General features: G+C 35.2%; 1 protein-coding gene across 1 annotated transcript; it reads right to left on the bottom strand.

Moving 5' to 3' along the window:
* Positions 1-830: 830 nt before the first annotated feature.
* LOC140170391 (C-type lectin mannose-binding isoform-like) lies at positions 831-4,155 on the bottom strand. Its single transcript, XM_072193769.1, has 2 exons — positions 3,631-4,155; positions 831-1,196 (listed from the first exon to the last, which is right to left on the bottom strand). The coding sequence occupies exons 1-2, from the start codon at positions 3,886-3,888 to the stop codon at positions 987-989; spliced, it is 468 nt and encodes a 155-aa protein (XP_072049870.1). The 5' UTR covers positions 3,889-4,155; the 3' UTR covers positions 831-986.
* Between the last annotated feature and the right edge of the window lie 18,194 nt (positions 4,156-22,349).

Genomic DNA, 22,349 nt, shown 5'->3' with positions numbered 1-22,349 from the left:
TAATGCACAACGTCACACTGGTCAACCACAAAACTCACTTTTTTAGTTACATGGAATCAGCGACGTTGGAACCGAAAACTTTGGTCTTCAGGTTTGGGTGATTTGAGATGAAGTATAAATATTGATCAGTCTGTGTGTTTGCATCAAGATGGGGGACATTTGGTATAATAACTATAACTATAACTATACATTTTTGAAATCATTATGATCATATTCTATTTTTTGTTTACAGTCAAGGCACAATGTTTATGTACTTTTTGATAATCAAATACAGAAACATAGTAATATACATGTGTACACAATGAATAGTTTTGTTTGTCTCTTTTACAATCATGGTGAAATAAAAATGTGTACGAAAAAAACCGCAACAACCAAACTGAAAAAAAAAAAAAAATTGGATACGACAATGAAAATACCAACAACAAAAAGAATTGTATGCCAACGCGTAGCCCTGAGCGCTAAATTGCAGTTCGATACGACACTGAAAATATTAAAAACAAAAAAGAATATTATGGCCAACGCGTAGCCTGAGCGCTAAATTGCACTTCACATAGCAATGCGCGTGGGTGGATGAGACGGACTTTTTTGCCTTATATCACTCAGGGGCTATTTTAACGTGTCTCACTGTCACGTTCGTGCAATGAGATAAAAGTGTTGATGAAGTAGAGTGCGTTTCAAAAATAAAAAATTGACATTTTTACCTGAATGTGACCGTAAGAAAGGCTCTACCATTGTCTACTATTAAAGCATATCTACACGGATTGTTAATTGTCAGTGCACGAATATTTTATCTCGGCAAGAACGTGACAGTGAGACACGTTAAAATAGCCCCTGATATCACTTCTACAGCGAATACTTAATCCCAATCCCCAATCCGCAGTGTTATGAGGCCCATCAATTTGCTATTTTACAGACAAGTTGACAAAATGCCCGTTATTGCCTGATTATACTTTCCAGCAACTGTTTTTAACGCATATCGTGTCAGTTTACTGTTTACAAATGAATGAATGCTGCAAGTCACAATTGTGATCATTCCATGATTTATCTGGTAAAGAGACGTGATTTAATTCTGCACAATCTTCGGTTCCCTGGTTGTCATTAGGCTGGCCTTGATCCCAAGCAGTGAAATCAGATGCGGTTCCATCACTCCATACGAATTGTCCCTCAGTCTCAGAATCTGTGAACCCAATCCATGCCTGTAAAAATACAATGAAGTTAAGGGAACTGGAATGAGCGTTTGAGCGTTTCGACAGTATTTTTTGTGGGACATGAGAGCATATCAGACATATCGAATTGCATTTTGAATACGGAGAATGTCTTTCTGATATCAAATAATTTTCGTTTTATGAAATTTACGATATAATACAAATTTTATGACAAATTGATAAAATTTGATATTTTTCACATTTTTGAGATATAACAGTCCTCGAAGTAATTTTTTATTTTTTTAATGATATATTCTTAAAGTGTATGTAGCTGGGAGGAAAAGCCGACGATCAATTGAAATTTTTGACATTTCATATTGAAGATATGGATTTTCCCCCAAAAGACCTATTTTTTTGGGTGTTTTGGGAAAATAAATCCATATCTTCAATACGAAAGGTCAATATTTTCAATTGATCGTCGGCTTTTCATTCCACCTACATACACTTCAAATATGTATGTAACACTTCAAATATAAATCATCAGATTTATGAAGTTTACTTCGAGTACTGTTAAATATTAAAAATATCAATTTTTAATGATTTGCCATAAAATGTGTATTACATTGCGAATTTCAAAGAATCAAAATTATTTGATATCAGAAGGACATTCTTCGTATTCAGAATGCAATTCAATATGTCTGATGTGCTCTAATGTCCCACAATAAATACTGCCCAAACGTTCATACCCCTTCCCTTAAGACGAAATAAAAATCAGGTGTTACTAGTAATTGCCATTTTCTGACAATGTATGGCCGATTAGCCAAGTAAAATACAGACTGGACAGTATGCGGGGAGGGCATTAAAAACAGCAAATGTAGGCATAAGAAGTAGGCAAAGTTCGATAGCCAAAAATTACCAGTTCCAAGGCCCACAGAAGTGCTAAACCTGCAAAAACAACAAGGATTAATGGGAATACAAAAGTGCACTAAAACGAGTGATTAAAATCACTGTGCCCCACTGTGCATATAAACAGACACGATAAACCAAAGAATCAGTGTAGGCACAAAAACAGGCAAAGTTCGATAGCCATAAATTTCTGGCTGCTGATCTCTGATGGCTGCTTACAATATTGGATCCAACACATAATACTTGATAATGATAAACGGCAAATGGCAACATCACAAAATAGGCCAAGTCAATACGGCTCTTTTATTAAATGCTTCTACAAGCGGAACAATATGAGACCATTTTTTGAAATCAAAATCTGACATCAGTTATAGGTCAAACTACACATTTGCTGAATCTTTATGACAAAAGGAATACAATACTATGGTTTTTAGTAAGATTTGACCAAATTTGAAATTTCACCCTCTGCATAAGCGGCCATTTTGGATTGATGCATATTAGCCACTGTTCCATTACTTTGATTTTGGGGGTTTTTGATTTGTTTTTGAGTGGGATTTTTGGGCTTTTGGGAGATGGATGCATGCAAAATGGATTCTGTTGCAATTAGTGGTGGGAGATTTTTTTAATTTGATTGGCCTACTCAGTATTAGACTTCTCCGTAGTCCACTTGCCCATTTTGCATACTCTGGCTATTACATTTAAGCATAAAACTCTGATTTATATTGATTTGTGTGCAACTGATAGATTTTCACATCTGTATCTGATCTATTCAGTCACCGCACTCCCTCTGTTTGTTAGCTTCCCAAGTGGACTACTGACTTTGCCTTGCAGTTAAGATTTTTAACACGGGACTCTATGGAGAGTAGGCCAATTTCTGGCCTAACTAAAATTGGCCATGATGTAATGCATCTTTAAATGGATCTGCCTTGTGATTGGTCGCCCATATCTCGCCATTGTTTAAATCTTTCGGGCCCGCGCCATTACCATTAACTACACCGTACACAACTATCTGTGGTATTTGCGGCGCTTTTGTGTTGACGCGAAAGTTAATCTCTCATCAAACATCTAGCGCGTCTTGTACTATACCATGCTTAGTACTTGTGGTTAATGGACTGATAAACAAGTGTGCTTGACAGTGTGTTTTTAGAGAGCAATGTCCCGGGGGCAAAGTTTTGCTTAAATTCAAAGTCCATAGTCGGATTTTCGCGGTTCGCTATCAATAATCTGGTATAATACAAAATTAGAATTCTTCAGTATTAAATTGAGACATTATAATTATACAAGTTAATGTTGCATTCAATTACTTTTATTGTCACTAATCATCTGATATTCTTAATTCTTTATGACCATTTTACTATTGAATACTTTAATTTTAACAAACATCAGTATAATTTTGAGTTCAACGAAATGGGTTCATCATGACTAATAATAACATATTTTTAATAAAATTCGACTATGGCATAGTCTAACTCAGTATTAAAAGTACGACCTTTAGAGAAGGGTGGCATCTTCGTATCGTTATCATCAAAGCAGAAAGCTTTTACCATTAATATGTTTGATACTTCAAGGAAAAACTTACCTCATCTCCAGATATCAGGGCGTTAAGAATGGCATTTTCGGTTGCAGAGTGTATGCTGACAAGGTCCGCGTCCAAATCAAGGCAGAACTGACGGGCAAGAGACCACGTTTTCCTGTAGGTGAAATAACGGTAGCAATGTCCGTTGTATCCCAACCAATCTTTCTCACAGCACACGGTGTCACCACATTGTTGCTCCATACTCTTTGTTAATACGAGTAGAGTAGCCGCAACAAGCAGCTTGTAACTTATATTGAACATTGTAATCCGCTTTTTGATAACTTTGGCAAACTTTCAGGGAAATTTAGTTTACTGTTGAGACGTAACGTTAATTCTTCTGGTATATTGCTAACGTGCAATCTAACCAATTGTTGTATTCAGTTTTAATAGTATTGGCTTCTTGTCGTGTTGTTGTGATAGATGTGATTTGATAGATGTGTTTTCTTACAGTATTGAAATTCCTCCCATACGCGCAGAGAAGATATCTTACCCTTCCCAGAATCCTATGCAACATAATGCATCACCTCGATTACATCAAATGACACTCCCATTACTTTGTACATGCTTCTTTTGTTTTTATTTTGAGAATAGACCAGCTAAAACACGGGTCGGCAGTCAAGATATTAATTATAAACATAATTTGCAAGGTCTGGATGTGCTGTTCATTGAGGAACTTTTGTCACTATCGACCCACGTTGCACTAGATAGCAAATCAGTACAGAAAATTGAAATGGAAGAAATGCATTATGGGAGGTGTACGATATCTTCTCTGATATACACGTAGGCCACAAAGTTCACCAATGAATGGAACATAAAGCACGATAATTTGATTTGTTGGTTTATTTGTTTGAACGTCATGAATCAAATATGTGACGCGATCAAGCAAAATCAGTCGGAAGTCGGAAATATTAAATTGTCAGTTTCTTATAGGATAGCATTTACAAAGCTGCATTTTGCAGAAAACCCCATTCAAATTGAACAACCAATTCTAACGATTATGAGCAATTAAAGAATTTCATTTGTTTGGCTATATCTCAAAATCAATATTTCCGAGTTCCGACTGATTTTGCTTGATCGCATCACATGTAATGACTGAAACAAATCCACCATTCACCATCTGTTCCATTTATTGGTACTTGATGTTATTATTTATGTGATGTTGCTATGTTGTAATAATCTGGGTCCCCATACATGTACGGTAGGTTTTATTTAAACCATACTCTTTTAATAGACTAGACGGTTAATAATAATGTTTCTTTATAATAATGTATGTTTATAATAATGTCTCTTATGTTTAGAATTGTGTACATCATGACTGATAGTGGCACACTAATAACAATATATGCTGCGCCAAAAAAGTATCCTTACACTCGGAAAAATAATCACAATTTGAAAACTGAACCATATTGGAATAAATTTGTTTTTTTTTAATAGATGCACTAACTAACTCTGCACATTATGACGCCACATTGAATCCAATGTGACCTCAAGAAGTAAAGTTACAAGCAATTGAATAGACGAAGGTCCCGTTGTAAAAGTGACAAACTAGTCTACAAACGCGCAAAAAAGATCCCAACAAGCGCAACAAAGAGACAACACAGTTTCTTCAATGAAGCTTTATTTAAAGCAGTTTTTATTTCAGTTATTATTTCTCTGTACTTTTCATAACTTTCAGTTTATTTGTCAGTTGTTTTGTTTCAGTTAAATTATTTTGTTCCTTTTGTTTTAAATTAAAGGCACGCATAAATTAGCCATTCACCACTCTCAAACCAGATGTCTAGTCTGTGGAGTTTTAAATAGACCAGTTTGTCACTTTTAAAATGAACCTGCGTCTAATCAAATGCTTATAACTTTGCTTCTTGAAGTCGCATTGGATTCAATGGGGTGTCATAATGTGCCGGATTAGATAGTGCATCTATTAAAAACAACAAATTTATTCCAATATGGTTCAGTTTTGAAATTGTGATTATTTTTCCAAGTGTAAGGATACTTTCTTGGCGCTGTATATATTATTAGCTGAATAATTCATGATCAATGGAGCACACTGAAAAGAGTTACTGTGAATGTTTTGATAGTGTGATGTGCCCTGAGTAAATTTAGTATTTATCTTTGTTTACAAATTAATCACAACATTTTGCCATAATATAATTAAAATTGGCCATAAAAATGAATAAAAACAGCGGTCCCTTTACACGCGATATTCCACATTCCCAGGCACTGAAATTGTCTAGTGATTACAAATAACCATTACGTCATTGCACTAGAAAATGTCGGCGCGGGAATTTTGAATATCGCGTGTATCGCTTTTGTTTGGACTTTACAGAATGTCATGGGATATTGTAAAACTCCACATGTGTGTGTAGGTCTTCGTGCTTTCGAAAGATGTACATTTTAACCAGTTTACATAGCCAATAATTGAGTTATTTTTAATACAGCAACAAATGAGATTTCGAGTACACAAATGTGCTCTTCCTCATCAAAGGATTAAAGTTCTTCTGTCGAATTGCTGGAGTTTGCTGGGTTTATGACAACCACACATCTGTCAAATACAGCGGAGCAGTGTTAAAGAAGCTTGTTCCCTGGGGAAAGAGTGATTGGTGAAAGAAACACCATTTTTTAGAGAAAGCAGCTCAAGGAGATAAATATTTGGAGAAAGCAGCGCAGGGAGATATATTTAGGAGAAAACAGCACAAGAAGGTAAGTGATTGGAGAAAGCAGCATCATTTTCGTGTGAGGATTTCATACGCAAGGATATTTATAAACTCAAGTGTACCATGGACTTTTCTGATTTTCGCAGGACAAGTGAATAAGGATATATTACATCAGTCGTCCACAACATTGCAAGAACTTTAGGATCACCAACAAGAAGACCGCTGGTTAAGCACTGATAGAATAAAACTGTGATTGTGTGATTTTATTGTATATGCAATTGTTGTTATATGTACCAATCATACTTTGTTTTCAATTAAAGACTTAGATTTTGTTAGCTTAATCAAACAGTGTATTTGTGTTGTGCATTCGTGTAAGTTCGGTTAATAGGTGATTTTGGCCTTGAGTCAAGTACGACTCGTAACAATAATAATAATGTGCTATTATTCCAGCAATACAATGTGGTCCAAAAACAATTTCAAAGGTTGATTTCTCAGTTTCAAAAAATCTGTTTAAAGTTTTTGTTGCATATCCTTGAAGAACATCTTTTTTGGTGAAAAATTGACTTAAAACTGCCGGCACATTTGTAATTGAAATTCTTTTTTATTCATTTTTTCACCAAATACTCTACGAAAGATGGTCGTTAAGAATTTGCAACAGCAATTCGAAACAGACTTTTCAATTTTGAGATATGAAACTTTGAAATTTGGCACAGTTATTTTTGGACCACCCTGTATAATCGAATGAGATTTCGAATAAAACAAGGGGAATATATTCTTCTGTCTACTTGCTGAAGTCTGGTTAACGAAACAACATATTTGTCAATAAGGAAGATCAGTGCAAAAAGAAGTCTGTTTCCTGGAGAAAGCGAGTGATTGGTGAAAGCAGCAGCATTTTTAGAAAATGTCATCCGTGCAAGGATTTTATTCGCAAATGATAAATAAATTCAAGTGTACAGTGGACCTTGCTAAACAGTGATTTTCGCAGAACAAGTGAAGCAGGATTATACGTCAGTCGTACGAAACATTGAGTGCATCATAATTTTGTATCAACAAAAGACTGCCGGACAAGTAACGTTCCTAATCTATGTATTTGATTGATTATAAAGTACATGCATTTATGTATCAGATCGATACCAATGATATTATACTTTTCATTTAAGGTTCAGACAGTGTTTTTCTGCTGCGCATTCTGAGTGAATTGGGTAAAAGGTATTTTTGGCCTTGAGTTATTGCAACGAATCGTAACAATAAGCAAACACTTCCTCCAAATATATTGGACTACCGAAATACGTAGCAGTCCATTTATTGCATTGTTAAGGGCTGGGGTATGAACGTTTGGACAGTATTTATTTTGGGACATTAGAGCATATCAGACATATCGAATTGCATTCTGAATACGAAGAATGTCATTCTGATATCAAATAATTTTGATTTTTTGAAATTTGCAATTTAATACACATTTTATGGCAAATCATTAAAATTGATATTTTGATATTTACCAGTACTTGAAGTAAACTTTATAAATCTGATGATTTATACTTAAAGTGTATGTAGGGGGGATAAAAAGTCGACGATCAATTGAAAATTTTGACCTTTCGTATTGAAGATATAGATTTTTTTCCCAAAACACCAAAAAAAATTAGGTCTTTTTGGGAAAAAATTTCATATCTTCAATATGAAAGGTCAAAATTTTCAATTGACCGTCGGCTTTTTCTCCCTGCTACATACACTTTAAGAGTATATCATTAGATTTATATAATTTACTTCGAGGACTGTTATATATCAAAAATTTGAAAAATATCAATTTTTTATAATTTGTCATAAAATTTGTATTATATTGTGATTTTCAAAAAATGAAAATTATTTGGTATCAGAAAGACATGCTTCGTATTCAGAATGCAATTCGATAGGTCTGAGGTGCTCTCATGTCCCACAAAAAAATACTGTCGAAACCCAATAAACGCTCATTTTAGATCCCTTAAGTTATACGTTAAAGCAAGGGATGATCAAGAGATATAACTCGTAAATTATCTGAGGGGAGTTCCACGTTTCGATGAAATTTGCCATGGAGGGCAAATTATCTCCATGCGTTTTTTTTTAAATTTAAGTACGTCGTACATAATATAATCTTATGAATTGGGGTTTAGAATTAACTAAATATACCACAAGTTTTTCATAGTATAATTCCAAGAAAAAACTTTTTTCCATTCCACAAGTCTGTTAAAGTGGTGTGCGCTCTGGACCAATAACAGGGAACAGCTCGTTTGGGTTTAGGGCATTTTTGGTGAGGATTCGGGTTAGCGATAAGGTAAGGGTTAGGATTAGAGTTTAGGTTATAGGTTAGGGTTACGGTGAAATTTAGAGTTAGTGTTAAGGCAAGGGTATATCTGATATAACTAACTTATTGGGTTTTCGGACAAATCCTCTACTATAAGTGCTCAACATTTATGTTAATTATCAAATTCATCGTCATCGGTGTTACAAATATTATGTTTCAAGTAGTTTTATATTAATGATAATACCATGAGCAAGCGATAATCACCTGATAATAAGACAAATTTTGGCAAAACTTGCAGAACATGTTTTATGCTAAATGTTCAAATCTAGCCTTTAATACGATATTGTTTTAGGTTTGTAAGTCATTATATTTAATCAGATGAGGTAAATTCAACTTATTTACAACAATCTCCAAAACATTTCTGCAGGGTGAACTTTGTGCGAAACGGGACACACAGAAAGTGCCATGGGACAATTTTAGGCGCTTCTTTCTTTTCCTTTCCTGTCCTGTCCTGCCCTTTCCTGTCCTTTCCTTTCCTTACCTTTCCCTTCCTTTCCTTTCCTTCGTTTATTTTTATTCTTTCCCCTTATTTTCTTTCCTTTTTTCCGTTTCAAAAACTAAAAGAAGGGCAATGAAAGTACACACAGTAAGGGAAGAAGCGCCCAAAAATGTCGCGGTGCATCTTCTTCAAATTTCCCTGCTACGCCACTTCTTTTGCTAGCAAAACCTTTACAAATATTGGAACATTCCTTCACGATCAAACTTCAATTTTCATTTTCATTTTACGCTTTAAAACACTTTCAAAACTTGCGGCACTACTGTAATTATAGGCTAAGCTAGAGTTCTTGAATACGAGAGTCATAACTATTTATTTAAGCTTTTTTTGTCTTCAAAGTTACTTCATGTTAACCAGATTTCTCGCAGACGAAGCCCTGTGTCGTCTGCATCATTCCACTTTCCTCGCTCACGGTGGTTTGTTTCCACGCAGTCCTCATCGCCTTGGCTATTTGGCTCGCCATCCAGCCAATTTCTATACCCGGCAGGCGAACCATCCACATTCTGCCAACGGTTTTCAGACGCAATATCATTCAGTCCTATCCAGGCATCCGCACCTTTGTAAAAAGTTATAAAAAACAAAGAAAATGTTTTTTTTTCCCATTTTTTTTTTTCATTTTTTTTAAAGATTTTAAAAACTGATTAGACTGATTTTTGGTAATTATTATCTTAATAATGTTACTAGTTGTTCATGCTCAAAGACTTGAAATGAGCAAATGCATTTCAAAATCATGCCTTACATTAAAAAAAGAAAGAAAGAAAAAACACACATGATTCAAAGATTTCAATTTTACGGGCTCAGCCAATATTTACGTTTTTACTGCCTCAGACACATACCGTATTCACTCGATAGTTAGCACATGTGCTTACTATCGAGGGCTTTTGAAAACGTGCAAAAACGAAAAAAATGAACAGCGCCATCCACAAAAGTGACAAAAGTGTAAAGGGTTTTGATACACATAGCTATATACGAACAATTAAACCTACGAATTTGTGTGTTAACTACATTAGCGCAGTTGGTAAAGCGACAGACTTTGAATCATCTTAAGAAGAGCGAACTGAGCAGGAGTTCGAGGCTCGTTATAAACTTTTCCGTTGCTTTATTTTTATTTTGGGGTTTGAGCTTTTCTTGATAAATTTAATCTTTGTTTTTCATTTTGTTTCTTTATTGTTTTTTATTTGCTTTATTTTGTTTTGTTTTTTCTTTTCTTTTCTTTTTCTCCTTTCTTTCTTTTTTGTTCTATTCATACTGGGGTCATGGGTTATTTATTCAAAACATACCTATATACGAACAATTCAACCTGCAAATGTATGTCTGAACCCCATTAGCTCAGTTTGGAAAACGCCTGACTTCGAGACTCGATGAAGTTCAAATCTGTTCAGTATTTCACTATTTAGATTTTTTTCTCTGCCATGTTTGTCTTACAGGTCTTTTTTTAACTACGAATATAGGCCTACATTTGACAATTCTTGAAGGTTTTTTTGTGGGCTTTTTATTTATTTATTTATTTATTTATTTTTACCAAAGGAACAATTAGAGATCAGTTGGATTAAAAGTGGAGTGGTTACATAACTCTTTGGTAACTGGATCACGTACCTTTTTGAAGGCAAATAAATACGCTCATTTCGTTCTAATAGACAAAGTGATAATCGGATTACACGTAACACTTCGCTGGCGAATAATTGGATCAACTTTAAAATTTCACCCCTACATCCAATTTCATGCATTTCTACACCCATGCATGCTACACCTCAATGGCAGACATAGCTGCTGGGACACAATAGAACAATAAATGGCGTTGAATGCCATAGACTTTGTGTTGCGATCATATCGATCGTGGTGCAGAACTCAAAAGCGTGATCCAGCTGACAGTGATAATCGGATTACACGTAACATTTCCCTTGCGAATTATTACGCAGTTTACGCATAGTCGTGCTAAAAGTCGGCCAATACATGTTGAACTCAGCACAATTCAGAAATACGCGTTTTTGCTTTGAAAATTCTCGGTCAAATAAAAAACTTTTTTTTTCAGTAATATTGAATAAAAATGTTGAATAAAAACATAGTTCTTGGATATACATTTGAAAAATATCCAGGTGTTAAAATTAGGCACGAAATTGTTTCCTGTTTGATTTTGATAGGACTCAGCTTCACCTAGACTGCGGAACTTAGTCCTCAATGATAGTCAGTCATTTATCTTTTGGTCGTTATATGACTATCATGATACATCTCCGAGGAGCAATTTCAGACAATTGCTTGGGATTACTGGGGCAGAGGTTAATTGAATCCTTTCATGACCACTGATGCATAGTCAAGTCTGACAAGGACACTCGGCACGAATTGAAAGACCATGTCACTCTCGACAAAAGAATGCATGCATGTCAAAGGTCATACGACACCAAGTGGGTTGGAGAAGTATGGAAGGACATTGTAATGTCCTTCCATACTTCTCCAACCCACTTGGTGATCAGAATTCGTCTTTGGCTTGCTGTTATGTCATTGTTGGCGTATTTTTGGCCATTTAATCAGGGACTGGAAACAGATTATTGTCAAGCTATTGTTATCAGATTATCTTTTCGACCTTCGATTGTATGCGAGTTGCGCCGAGTGCGCTATGTTTGAATTTTATTATTTACTCATGTTGCCCTACTAAATATTAAAAAAAACATCAAAATATTCCAATATCTTTTTTAAGTTATGTAAAATTGTGTAAAATGTCTATCCTCTGTCGAACACAATTTCTGTGTAGCATGGAAAATCATTTACATAGGATTTTGAAGACAAAATGTGATAATTTTGTGGAGATACAGAATGCTAGAACAAACAAAATTATATTTTTTCTGGAATGTGTACACCGTAAGCTTGGTATTCCTACTGATTTCGATACTGAAATAATTCTTAAGATGATGTTCTTTGAAGATTTATGTTGGCATTTCTAGAGTCTGTCATTATATTAATAGGCAAACATGTAGGCTCATTTCGCAATGTACAAGACAAGCCACGCGCTGTGTTGTAAAGCAGTATTCAGACTTTTTATTATACGTACAATATTGTATGCAACATTTCTACGTTGTTTAATCTATTGTTATTCTATTTCCAGTAATGTTTAAGTTCTAACGAATGTTTGATGACGTAAAATCGATAATATATTTCTACTAGATATTTATACATGAACTTATTATCGATTTTTCGTCATTAAACATTCGTTATAACTTAAACATTACTGGAAATAGAATGGCAATAGATTAGGGGGATACTACACCCATTGGTTTTTTTTGCATTTTGTGAAGAAATTACAAAAAAAATTGGACAAAGTGGTATGCAAAATGAAGGGGCAAATCTTCTCGTTTTATTGGTGGCATCGGTATCAACGTAGCTTACATGCTTTTAAAAGTAGAAGCCAAAAGGTGGTACATCACTGATGATTTAAATTCACTTCATTTTGGAAAGCTTACTATCAACGGATTTCGTTAAAATTTTGGATATGTGTTGCTAACACGTTAGGGAAATAAAGTTGATATGTAAAATGGGAATAAGTGGTTCCTGATTTCTTTTATGACTTCATGAACTTGGTGCTCCACAACTATCAAAAAGGAACTGGTTAAAATGCTTCTATTTTCAATGTTGAGCTATATTTTGTATTTTAACTTGCGACATTATTTCACTGAAACTTAATTAAGCCACAGGTAACAGGTTACCACAACCATACTACAGCAATGTTGAAAAAATTGTATTTCTTGTCACCTATACCACCATATTGGGTAGTTTTCCGTAAGCTTATCTTTTGTGATTTTGGTAACTATTTTATATTTATTTGTGAAATCCATCTCAACTAGGCATTTTAAATTGTACTCACCATTTACATCCCAAGGTATATTAGTATATCCACCTTGCACTTCTCGATATATATCCAGTTAAAGACAGAATATCAAAATTATTCCTCATTATGATATCACAAACTCTCACATGTGTATTCAAAATTGATGCTTAAATTTGACCTGAACCAATTGACCTATAAACTGACATACGGTGACCTAATAGCCTTTTCTTCTCCTAACAACACATTATAATATTATTGACTAATGACTATACATCCATTGTGTAAGTGTTTATATATTTTGTATGCACCACTAGATTTTCTATAGAGAGTATAACAAAGGATTTAATGTATTCTATTCATGTACCCTACTTGAACATGCTGAATAGAATAAATCATGGTTTGTTATGAAACACGCATCTGAGTAACTAGGATACAGTAAACAAAATATATATAGGGCTAAAATGACTTACTACAATTGTTTAAAAGCACTTTTTTTTCTTCTTTTTTCATATTTTTTTTTATTTCACATGATCCGTGCATATATCGCCTAGCTATAAATGAAAAAATATTTATTTAGACCAATCAAACCAATATATGGGTGTAGTACGCCCTTAAATAACGTAGATATGTTGCATACAATATTGTACGTACAATACTCGGAGTCTGTGGAGCGCTTAACTGTGCTTGGATTCGTACCAGGGTCTATTGATCAACGTATTATTCATGCTTGCTCAACTGAGGATAACTTGTAAACCAGCAACTCGCATGGTTCAATGGGTGGAAGCCGTTTACAGTCCCTCCATATAGAGGCCTTGCATGTGACGTATCATCCCGTAAATATGGCGGACTACTCAAATGCATTCAATAAAAGCATGATTGCAATCTACCGTGACAGTTCGTCTCACACACATAACCCTGCACTACGATCAAATAGGTTGATGACAACATTTGATTGAATGGACTGCACTCCGCTATAACTACGGTGAAGGACACCGGTTCAAATCCTTTGTCTGGAGCCAATCGATAATTTCATGCAGGGCCTCTATACAAGGTCCCTGATTCAATAAAGCACACAATGTAACAGGCACAATTGAATCGGAGCGGGATTTTACGTGTTACACAATGAGCGTGTTTATAGTGAGACAATCTTTCCGTTATTTACCGCGCAGTCTAGATTTGCAATGGTTAGTAAAACATAAACAAATATAGACTGCGTGGCAGTCCAGCTAAATACCGCATAATCTGGCTCACTATAAACACGCTCTTTGTTTTTTATTTTCCGTATTGCACAAAATCATAAAAGTATAATGGATAAGGTTAAAATTATAAAATGCAAAAGATTTCTTTGCGGTTAAAAAGCATGTCCATATCACGTTTAAGTCGCAGTTATTGTGTCCTTCTTGATGTAAAACGAAGTCAGTATTTTGAAATAGACTGCGGAACTCAGTCTTCAATGATAGTCATTTGATAGAAGGAACCATCATCAGAGCCTTTGAAAAATATGGAATTTCTGTAGCGTGTAATGGCAAAGAGGACCATGACCACCTCATTTTAACATTGAGGGCATACCCAACTACATTGTTGAATAAACAGCCCATGACCCCAGTATGAATAGAACAAAAAAGAACGAAGAAAAAGAAAAGAAAAAACAAAACAAAATAAAGCAAATAAGAAACAATAAAGAAACAAAATGAAAAACAAAGCAAAAAAGATTAAATTTATCAAGAAAAGCTCAAACCCCAAAATAAAAATTAATCAACGGAAAAGTTTATAACGAGCCTCGAACTCCTGCTCAGTTCGCTCTTCTTAAGATGATTCAAATTCTGTCGCTTTACCAACTGAGCTAATGTAGTTAACACACAAATTTGTAGGTTTAATTGTTCGGATATAGCTATGTGTATCGATGATTTGCTCAAAACCCTTTACACTTTTGTCACTTTTGTGGATGGCGCTGTTCATTTTTTTTCGTTTTTGCACGTTTTCAAAAGCCCTCGATAGTAAGCACATGTGCTAACTATCGAGTGAATACGGTAATTTAGGTGTAAAGCAGGGTTGTCAACTTTTTCGAAATTGAATGGCGTGAGATATGATCAAACAGGGGCGTACCGGGACGGTTATATTGTTTGCTGACTAAAATGGTTAATTATTTACTTTTTTCTGCAGGGCGCTCAGAAATTTAATGGAAATGGGGGTAGTAGGGACAACAAAAAATCTGGAACTAATATTGTCACTATATGTGAGATTTTGCTATGACGTGTGGGATTTCACTACCTTGACGTGAGAGTTTGAGTAAGTGCCCAAATACGTGAGACTCACGCCAAATGCTTGAGAGTCCAGGTACCGTTTGATCCTAAAACGGCCAGCACTTTGTTTTAACATGTACCCGTATCAATGTTTTCCCATTGGGAACAATCGGGTAAAGTTACGTTGTATGGACGTTGTAATAAGATCGGGTATGGGGCAACTAAATTCCAACGTTAACGCAAGTACTAATCTATGACGTCAGTACACCTAGTGATGACGTCTCACAAACGTTGAGGTATTGTCGGCCGTACAACGGTCGTCGTACGACTTCAATACAACGTTGAGGCAACACTGACAATAAATATGTTGCATTAACGTCACCTGCTGAATGCTGTGCACCGGTTGTCGTACGATCTCAATGTAACGTTGAGGCAACACTTCATTAACGACATCGGTACAACCGATGATTGAAGACGTCGCAATATAACGTTACCTATTGTGACGTACGATGGTTGTCGTATGACCTTAATAAAGTTGAAGCAACACTTCATTGACGACATCGGTACGACCGACGATAAAGACGTTGTAACAACGTTACCTGTTGTCTTCCGTATGACGATTGTCGTACTCAACACTTATTGACGCATCCGTACAACCGACTATGCGAGTAAGTCACATTAACGTTCATGTGAAATGGAATTAAATGGGTAAAATATTTTTTTTTAAATGAAATAAAAAATATTCAGTTCTTTTCGGCCGGCCACATCCCCACATGCACCCGCTTAATTAGACATTTGTAGACAGATTTTCGATTTTAACAGGCTTCAACTTGACCCACGAGCTTTTTTTTATTTATTTTTTTTAGCTTTTTAAAATAATTTAGTTCGCTAATGAAAGATTTTCCCATCTCTCTAATGCACATCATCGTGGGCTAAATATCATAGAATTTCGCTTTGATTTCACCGTTTTCCACTTCCGATTGATTTGTTTTCAAAATCAACGCGTAAATGTGCCCATGGATGTTCGATTATTTCTGCTGTTTGCTTTCGAAATACAAGTACTGAGTGCAGGTGAAATCGAAATGGTAATTCTGGCAAAACTATAGTATATAGACCCACACGATGTGCCTTACAGAGGTGGGGAATATCTTTCTTTAGCGAACTATTAATTTGAAACACTAAAAGGTTAACACCGAAAAAAGCTCGAAGTTCAGCGAACGGGCGAAGTTAAGGACTGTAAAAATTAAAAAAAAATTAGGCTTAATTTTAACACCAGGATTTAAAAAAAGGATAGCAAAGCACTATAGTTTCATCTGACTTTACTGAAAAAAAACCCCTATCATTGCGATTTATTTCACCGAGAAAATTAATTTCAAAGTAAAGAGGTGTATCTCAGAAAAGTGTTGATTTCAACATGTATCGATCGATTTCCAGCACGACTACAGGATGTCCCTGAAAGAATCGTACTGTCGAAAACTTATTTGTTTGGGTATTTTAACACCACAACTAAAACATAACTAAATACTTGGTGTGGTTGAGGAATAAATTAGCTATCACAAACTTTTTGAATTTATAGAAATAACCATAAACTAACCATTGAAATTTTACGAAACTACCTCATTTTCAAGCCTTTCCACGGATTCAAATATCAATCGATGAATCGATGATTATATTCAGAGTGTTAAGGCCATCTTTATTTAATAAATTCGTCTCAAAGCACCTGCGCGCATCAGTAAAATCACCTGTTTTTTTTCGCGTTATTCCTGCTGGATTGAGTAAATTTCAGAGGTTTTTCAGCTGTTTTATTTTTTCCCGATCCACTACACAAAAATCTCACGTCTGACATCGTCAGACGTCAAAATAGCTTAAAGCGTAAATCTCAATAAAAATTCTTCATCTTGATCGACCGGATTGAAAATTACTAAAAGTGTCGGACCATAATTCTTATTCTCTTTTTGTACGTGGAATTTACCCTAAGACCGGACCTACACTCTTTAAAATACCTAGTCGTTTTTTCGACTAGAAATCCTAGTCAAAATAATTTGACGAGATTCTGGTCATTTTGAGGAGATTTTTGCTAATCATTTCAACGCGGATCTAGTCATTTATGCCTGGTCAACACATATCTAGTCATTTACGCCGGGTCATAAATTCTAGTCAAGAAATTCTAGTAAATTCCATGTCGAGTATGCATAATTTGGTGTGAGTTTCACACCAAATTGTGCCTCAACCTTGTGGGCATTGCGTTCTCACTCATCCAAATGAATGAGAAATACTATATTAACGTGTAAACAACCTGTCACGTTGGTGTAAACGAGAAAATTTAACACGATAATTGGTACAGCATGCCCCAATCAGTCCCACGGGGTTTAAAGTTTCATAGAAATAAGACAATTTTCAATTCTCATATTTTTTCCCAATTCTTATCGCTTTGGAAAGAATTCATATTTTAAATGTCCACCAGTGTGGGTATTTTGGGCCATGGATAGGTTGAATGTATTTGGTGGGTGGGAAAGTATACATATACCTGTTGTTTACCTCCCTACTTACCTTTGTCACAGTTTTGAGGCCCTGCAATCAGATAGGTCACGAAATTGTTTTCCCCATGGCCCCATCCGAGTTGATCCCGACCAGGTCTGCTCCTCGTTGCCTGCAATATGCTTGAGCCTCGGTCCAGGTTTTGCTATCGGCATAGTAACGGTAACAGCTGTTGCCGTCACGAGTCCAGGAGGCGGGGCATTGGATTGCATGTATTGGAACTGCAGATAGCAGACCGACTACGACCAGTAAGGTTTGGGCATACATCTCGACTTGGTTGGTGAAGTTATCTTTGAGATTAACGATACTCAGAATACGTACTCGTATGAAATACGATACTAGAGAGATTGCGGAGAGGCGTTCACTGCAAACGCCATACGGGTTACGGATTTCTGCATTTTGCGGTAGAACGTCATAGTCCCGTTCACATCCAAACTAGCCTCCTACACAGCCAGTTTGTGTCGGTCCTAACGCTCGTCGTTCCTAGTATGTACGTGATAGCCGCATAGAGTCTGAACCAAGACTACGTGTAAACGCAATTGCAATCATGATGGCGCTATGCTGAGACAAATAATCTAAAGGTAATAGGAAGCACCCATTGATTCACCTTGGGTGCATCGAACCAGAGAAGATTATCTTCTTTCATCGAACTACTTTCCTCGGTATTGATATGCAAATACGACTGGCTGTATCTATAATCATGATAATGTTCTAAGCATTCAGTCCAGATTAGCGATATTTGAGTTTTGTGGGCTATTGGAAAATGAGTATAGGCTTATGTTCACACGTGTATGCTATTTGTCAAAATAATCTAAACAAAGTTTGATGTTGGATGCCTAGGAAGTCTTGGTGTATATTATTCGAATAACAAGAAACAAACTCCATTATCATATAAATAATACCCTGTTTACTTTCTAAAGCAAAATGAAAATAAATAATCTATATATGCCTAGTTCGATCACTACCCAGCAAACACAAATATATTACAGAAAACGTTAAATGTCGGGTTAAAGGTTATGTGAGGGTCAAGGGCATTAAACGTTTTAATAACATTCAAAAAACCTTTGTTCAAAACTTGCTGATAAACGTTCTAACACAATAGACACTTAAATATGTTTGCCAAATGATATTTTACTATAGCATTTCGAATTTTGGCTTAAAATGTTGTTGTATTATTTTTTCAGTATAACACGAGTTTTCATGATTTTTATATAAACATACATCGATATGTTATCAAAATGTTTTAACTAAAACCAAAAACACATGCATTATCATGTTTTAAAAACATTTTGAGTTTGCTGAATAGTATACATAAGCAAAACACTTTGACAGCTGTTTAATGCACAACGAAAAAGCAAGGCGAAAAATAGCGTTGCACGAACTTCTGTTCCCCGTCCCAAACAGACAATTATACCGCATTTATGCCGTAACACGACACAATCTTGCCTAAAACGCCTCTTCGCGAGCTGGACGGCATTTTCCACACACAAATGAATAGGCAATTTTCCCGTTCGAAATCGCGTCGAAAAAAATCGAAATTTGTTCACTTCTTCTTGTCTATACGAGATCAAATTTTAACCCCCAAAATGGATTTTATTACATGTCGGACTCTACTTGTTCTATTAGGATACTTTGATTCGCTTCATAACAAGATAAACATAACATTTTTCTGCATTTTATAATGCGTTTTTTTTGTCATTTTGGAACGTCATTTTTTGCTACCAACCGCAACGTAATCGCCTTACGGTAATTCCACGATTGACCAATTCATAATAGATTTCACCCTCTAGAGGGCATAATAACCGATTTTCGACTAGTGTAGCTTGCTGTTCGCGTTCCCGTGTCACGTTTCACGTAAATTTCGCAATCTCTCTACTATTAGCTGATACGGATGTAAAAGCAGATAAACGAGTTCTGATCATAACCGAATATGTTTACTCTCACTTATATTGGTTTTGGCGTTCCCTAATGATTAGCATAATACGAAGTTATAAATTGTGAATAATTGCTGCCTTCTGCATGTAATGTACCATTAGGCCATCGGCTCTGAGATCATGCAGATTAAAGGTGAATTGTATAGTGGAACTCTACTTATGACCAATCAGACATATCGAATTGCATTCTGAATACGAAGAATGTCTTTCTGCTATCAAATTATTTTCATTTTTTGAAGTTCACGATATAATACAAATTTTATGACAAATTATTAAAATTTGATATTTTTCACATTTTTGATATATATCAGTCCTCGAAGTAAATTTTATAAATCTAATGATATATTCTTAAAGTGTATGTAGCTGGGATGAAAAAGCCGACGATCAATTGAAAATTTTGACCTTTCATATTGAAGATATGGATTTTTTCCCCAAAAGACCTAATTTTTTTTTTGTGTTTTTGAAAAAATCGTTGATACAAAAGGTACAAATTGTCTATTGATCGTCGGCTTTTCATCCCAACTATATACACTTTAAGTATAAATCATCAGATTTATAAAGTTCACTTCAAGTACTGTTAAATATCAAAAATATCAATTTTTAATCATTTGCCATTGCGAATTTCAAAAAACCAAAATTATTTGGTATCAGAAGGACATTCTTCGTATTCAGAATACAATTCGATATGTCTGATGTGATCTAATGTCCCAAAATAAATACTGTCCAAAGGTTCATACCCCACCCCTTAATGTATCATGGGTTTATAAAATTTTGAGTTCCGACAACTGAGGACTAAAATATATATATATTTGCTTCTATTCTATTTCCCGTTCCCTTTTCAACTAAGATTGTAAAGGATTCTGATTCTCTATCGTATTACCCAACTCTAAATCGGACTTGAAAGCATTAACAGCAAGGCTTTTTACCGACCCGCTTTTTTTTCTTTCTTAGGGCCTTACCCATATGTGATGCGATCAAGCAAAATCAGTCGGAACTCGGCAATAATAAATTTTCAGTTTCCTATAGAATAGTAGAAAGCATTTACAAAGCTAGATTTTGCCGAAAGCCCCGTTGAAATTAAACAACCAGTTCCAAAGATATGAGCAATTAAAGAGTTTCCAAAACAAAGGAAAACAAAAGGAAAAGTTTCCTTTGTTTGGCTATATCTCAAAATCAATATTTCCGAGTTCCGACTGATTTGGCTTGATCGCATCACATATTAGTCTTTTTGCTCTTCTGACTTTTTAAATTAATATTATAATACCTGAGTGCTTCAATGCTCATTTCATTAGTTTTTCTGTAATTTCTAAAAATTATACACATTTTATTTAAACTTCTTTTCATAAACGGCAGCTATATGGTAACGATGTTGGCGGATTCAGCAATTGGGCATTTTGTTCGTCATGCTGCTTCTGCACATGCGCAAAGCAAAATGTAACGACACAAATACACGTAGAAACATGATTGGCCCTTCGGGGTATCGTGACTAGCTTATGGAGTTCGTAGGAGTGGTTTAAATGAGCAACATAAGCCTTATTCTGTTATACAATAACCGGGTAAACAATTGACTTTTGTGATCCAAATATACGCCTTTATTGATAATAATCACTTAAAAATTACATTGTTTTGGTCACAACTGCACAAAAATCACACAAAAATGACATTTTCACCATAAGTTAATTCTATTGAATTAGGTGATGATTTTCTTATAAATAAAAATATCCACGTGTCTATGAATATGAATTTTCTATTTTAGTTTTAAAGAAAATGTAAATTTTTAGGTAGAAAAGATTATCTGAACATGTTGATATATGATTTGTCTGTTTGAAACATCTCTCCAACTTCATGGGCTGATTTTACGACATGTCGAAGTTCATGCAACGCGCCTAATTTTTAGGACGAAAACGTCTCATTTTGAAAGTAAAGTCATGATATATGGATGTAGTGGTCCTTAATCTACCAAAATATATGTTTTTGGGCATCTATAATATTTGGGGAGCACAAAAATACAATTAAGTTTAAGCAGCATGTTAACCTTGGTTTTAGTCAAAATCAAAAGCGTGCTGTTTGAATTAGGCAGAGACTCGGTAGCCTGCGATAACCATTAAATTTCAATCACTATGCCCTCTATCGACCTATATGAGATATTATAGTCTTTGTTCCAGTCACCTTGTTCTCCTTCGTGACGAATGAGCACAATCCAGTTTGGAACCGAGACTAGCAATATTTAACACCGTTTCAACGTCGTATAAACGCACGGGTCAACGTAAATCTCTCTAATATCACGTTCACAACGTCAGTACTTAGGCCGGCCGCAGTCCAAGCATTAGCAAGCTGTTTAGAGGTTCATTACCACCGTCAAAGCCACCATGCATATGGCGGGGAATTTGAGTTTATTGAATTTCAAAAACACTTTCAAACATGTCAAAGTAGGCCCTTTTTATCTAAAAGTATAGGCGTCTAAATTAGCAGTAATTGTTGAAAACAGCTTTTCTTGGGAGTAACTTAATTGCGATTGTTTTGTATGCAAATAATTATTGCAGCAGATGTGATTTCATTTTTAATATAAAAACATTCATTAGCTATCCATAATTAAATGAAATCGTCAAATTATGTTTAGGATGAAGTTCGATTGTGATTCAAAATATTATTATTGAATGAGCTGAGGTTGAATGACAATGCAAACACAATGATAATAAGAA

The sequence above is a fragment of the Amphiura filiformis genome, chromosome 14 (genome assembly GCF_039555335.1).
Source record: "Amphiura filiformis chromosome 14, Afil_fr2py, whole genome shotgun sequence".
Taxonomy (NCBI): domain Eukaryota; kingdom Metazoa; phylum Echinodermata; class Ophiuroidea; order Amphilepidida; family Amphiuridae; genus Amphiura; species Amphiura filiformis.
The sequence above is the reverse complement of the archived record's forward strand: the minus strand, read 5'-3'. Positions and strand labels throughout refer to the sequence as shown.

Coding starts and splice junctions, on each gene's coding strand:
- LOC140170391 (XM_072193769.1), bottom strand. CDS start 3,888: ATGTTCAATATAAGTTACAAGCTGCTTGTTGCGGCTACTCTACTCGTA. Junction 1,197..3,630: donor CCCTGATATCTGGAGATGAG/GTAAGTTTTTCC, acceptor GTATTTTTACAG/GCATGGATTGGGTTCACAGA.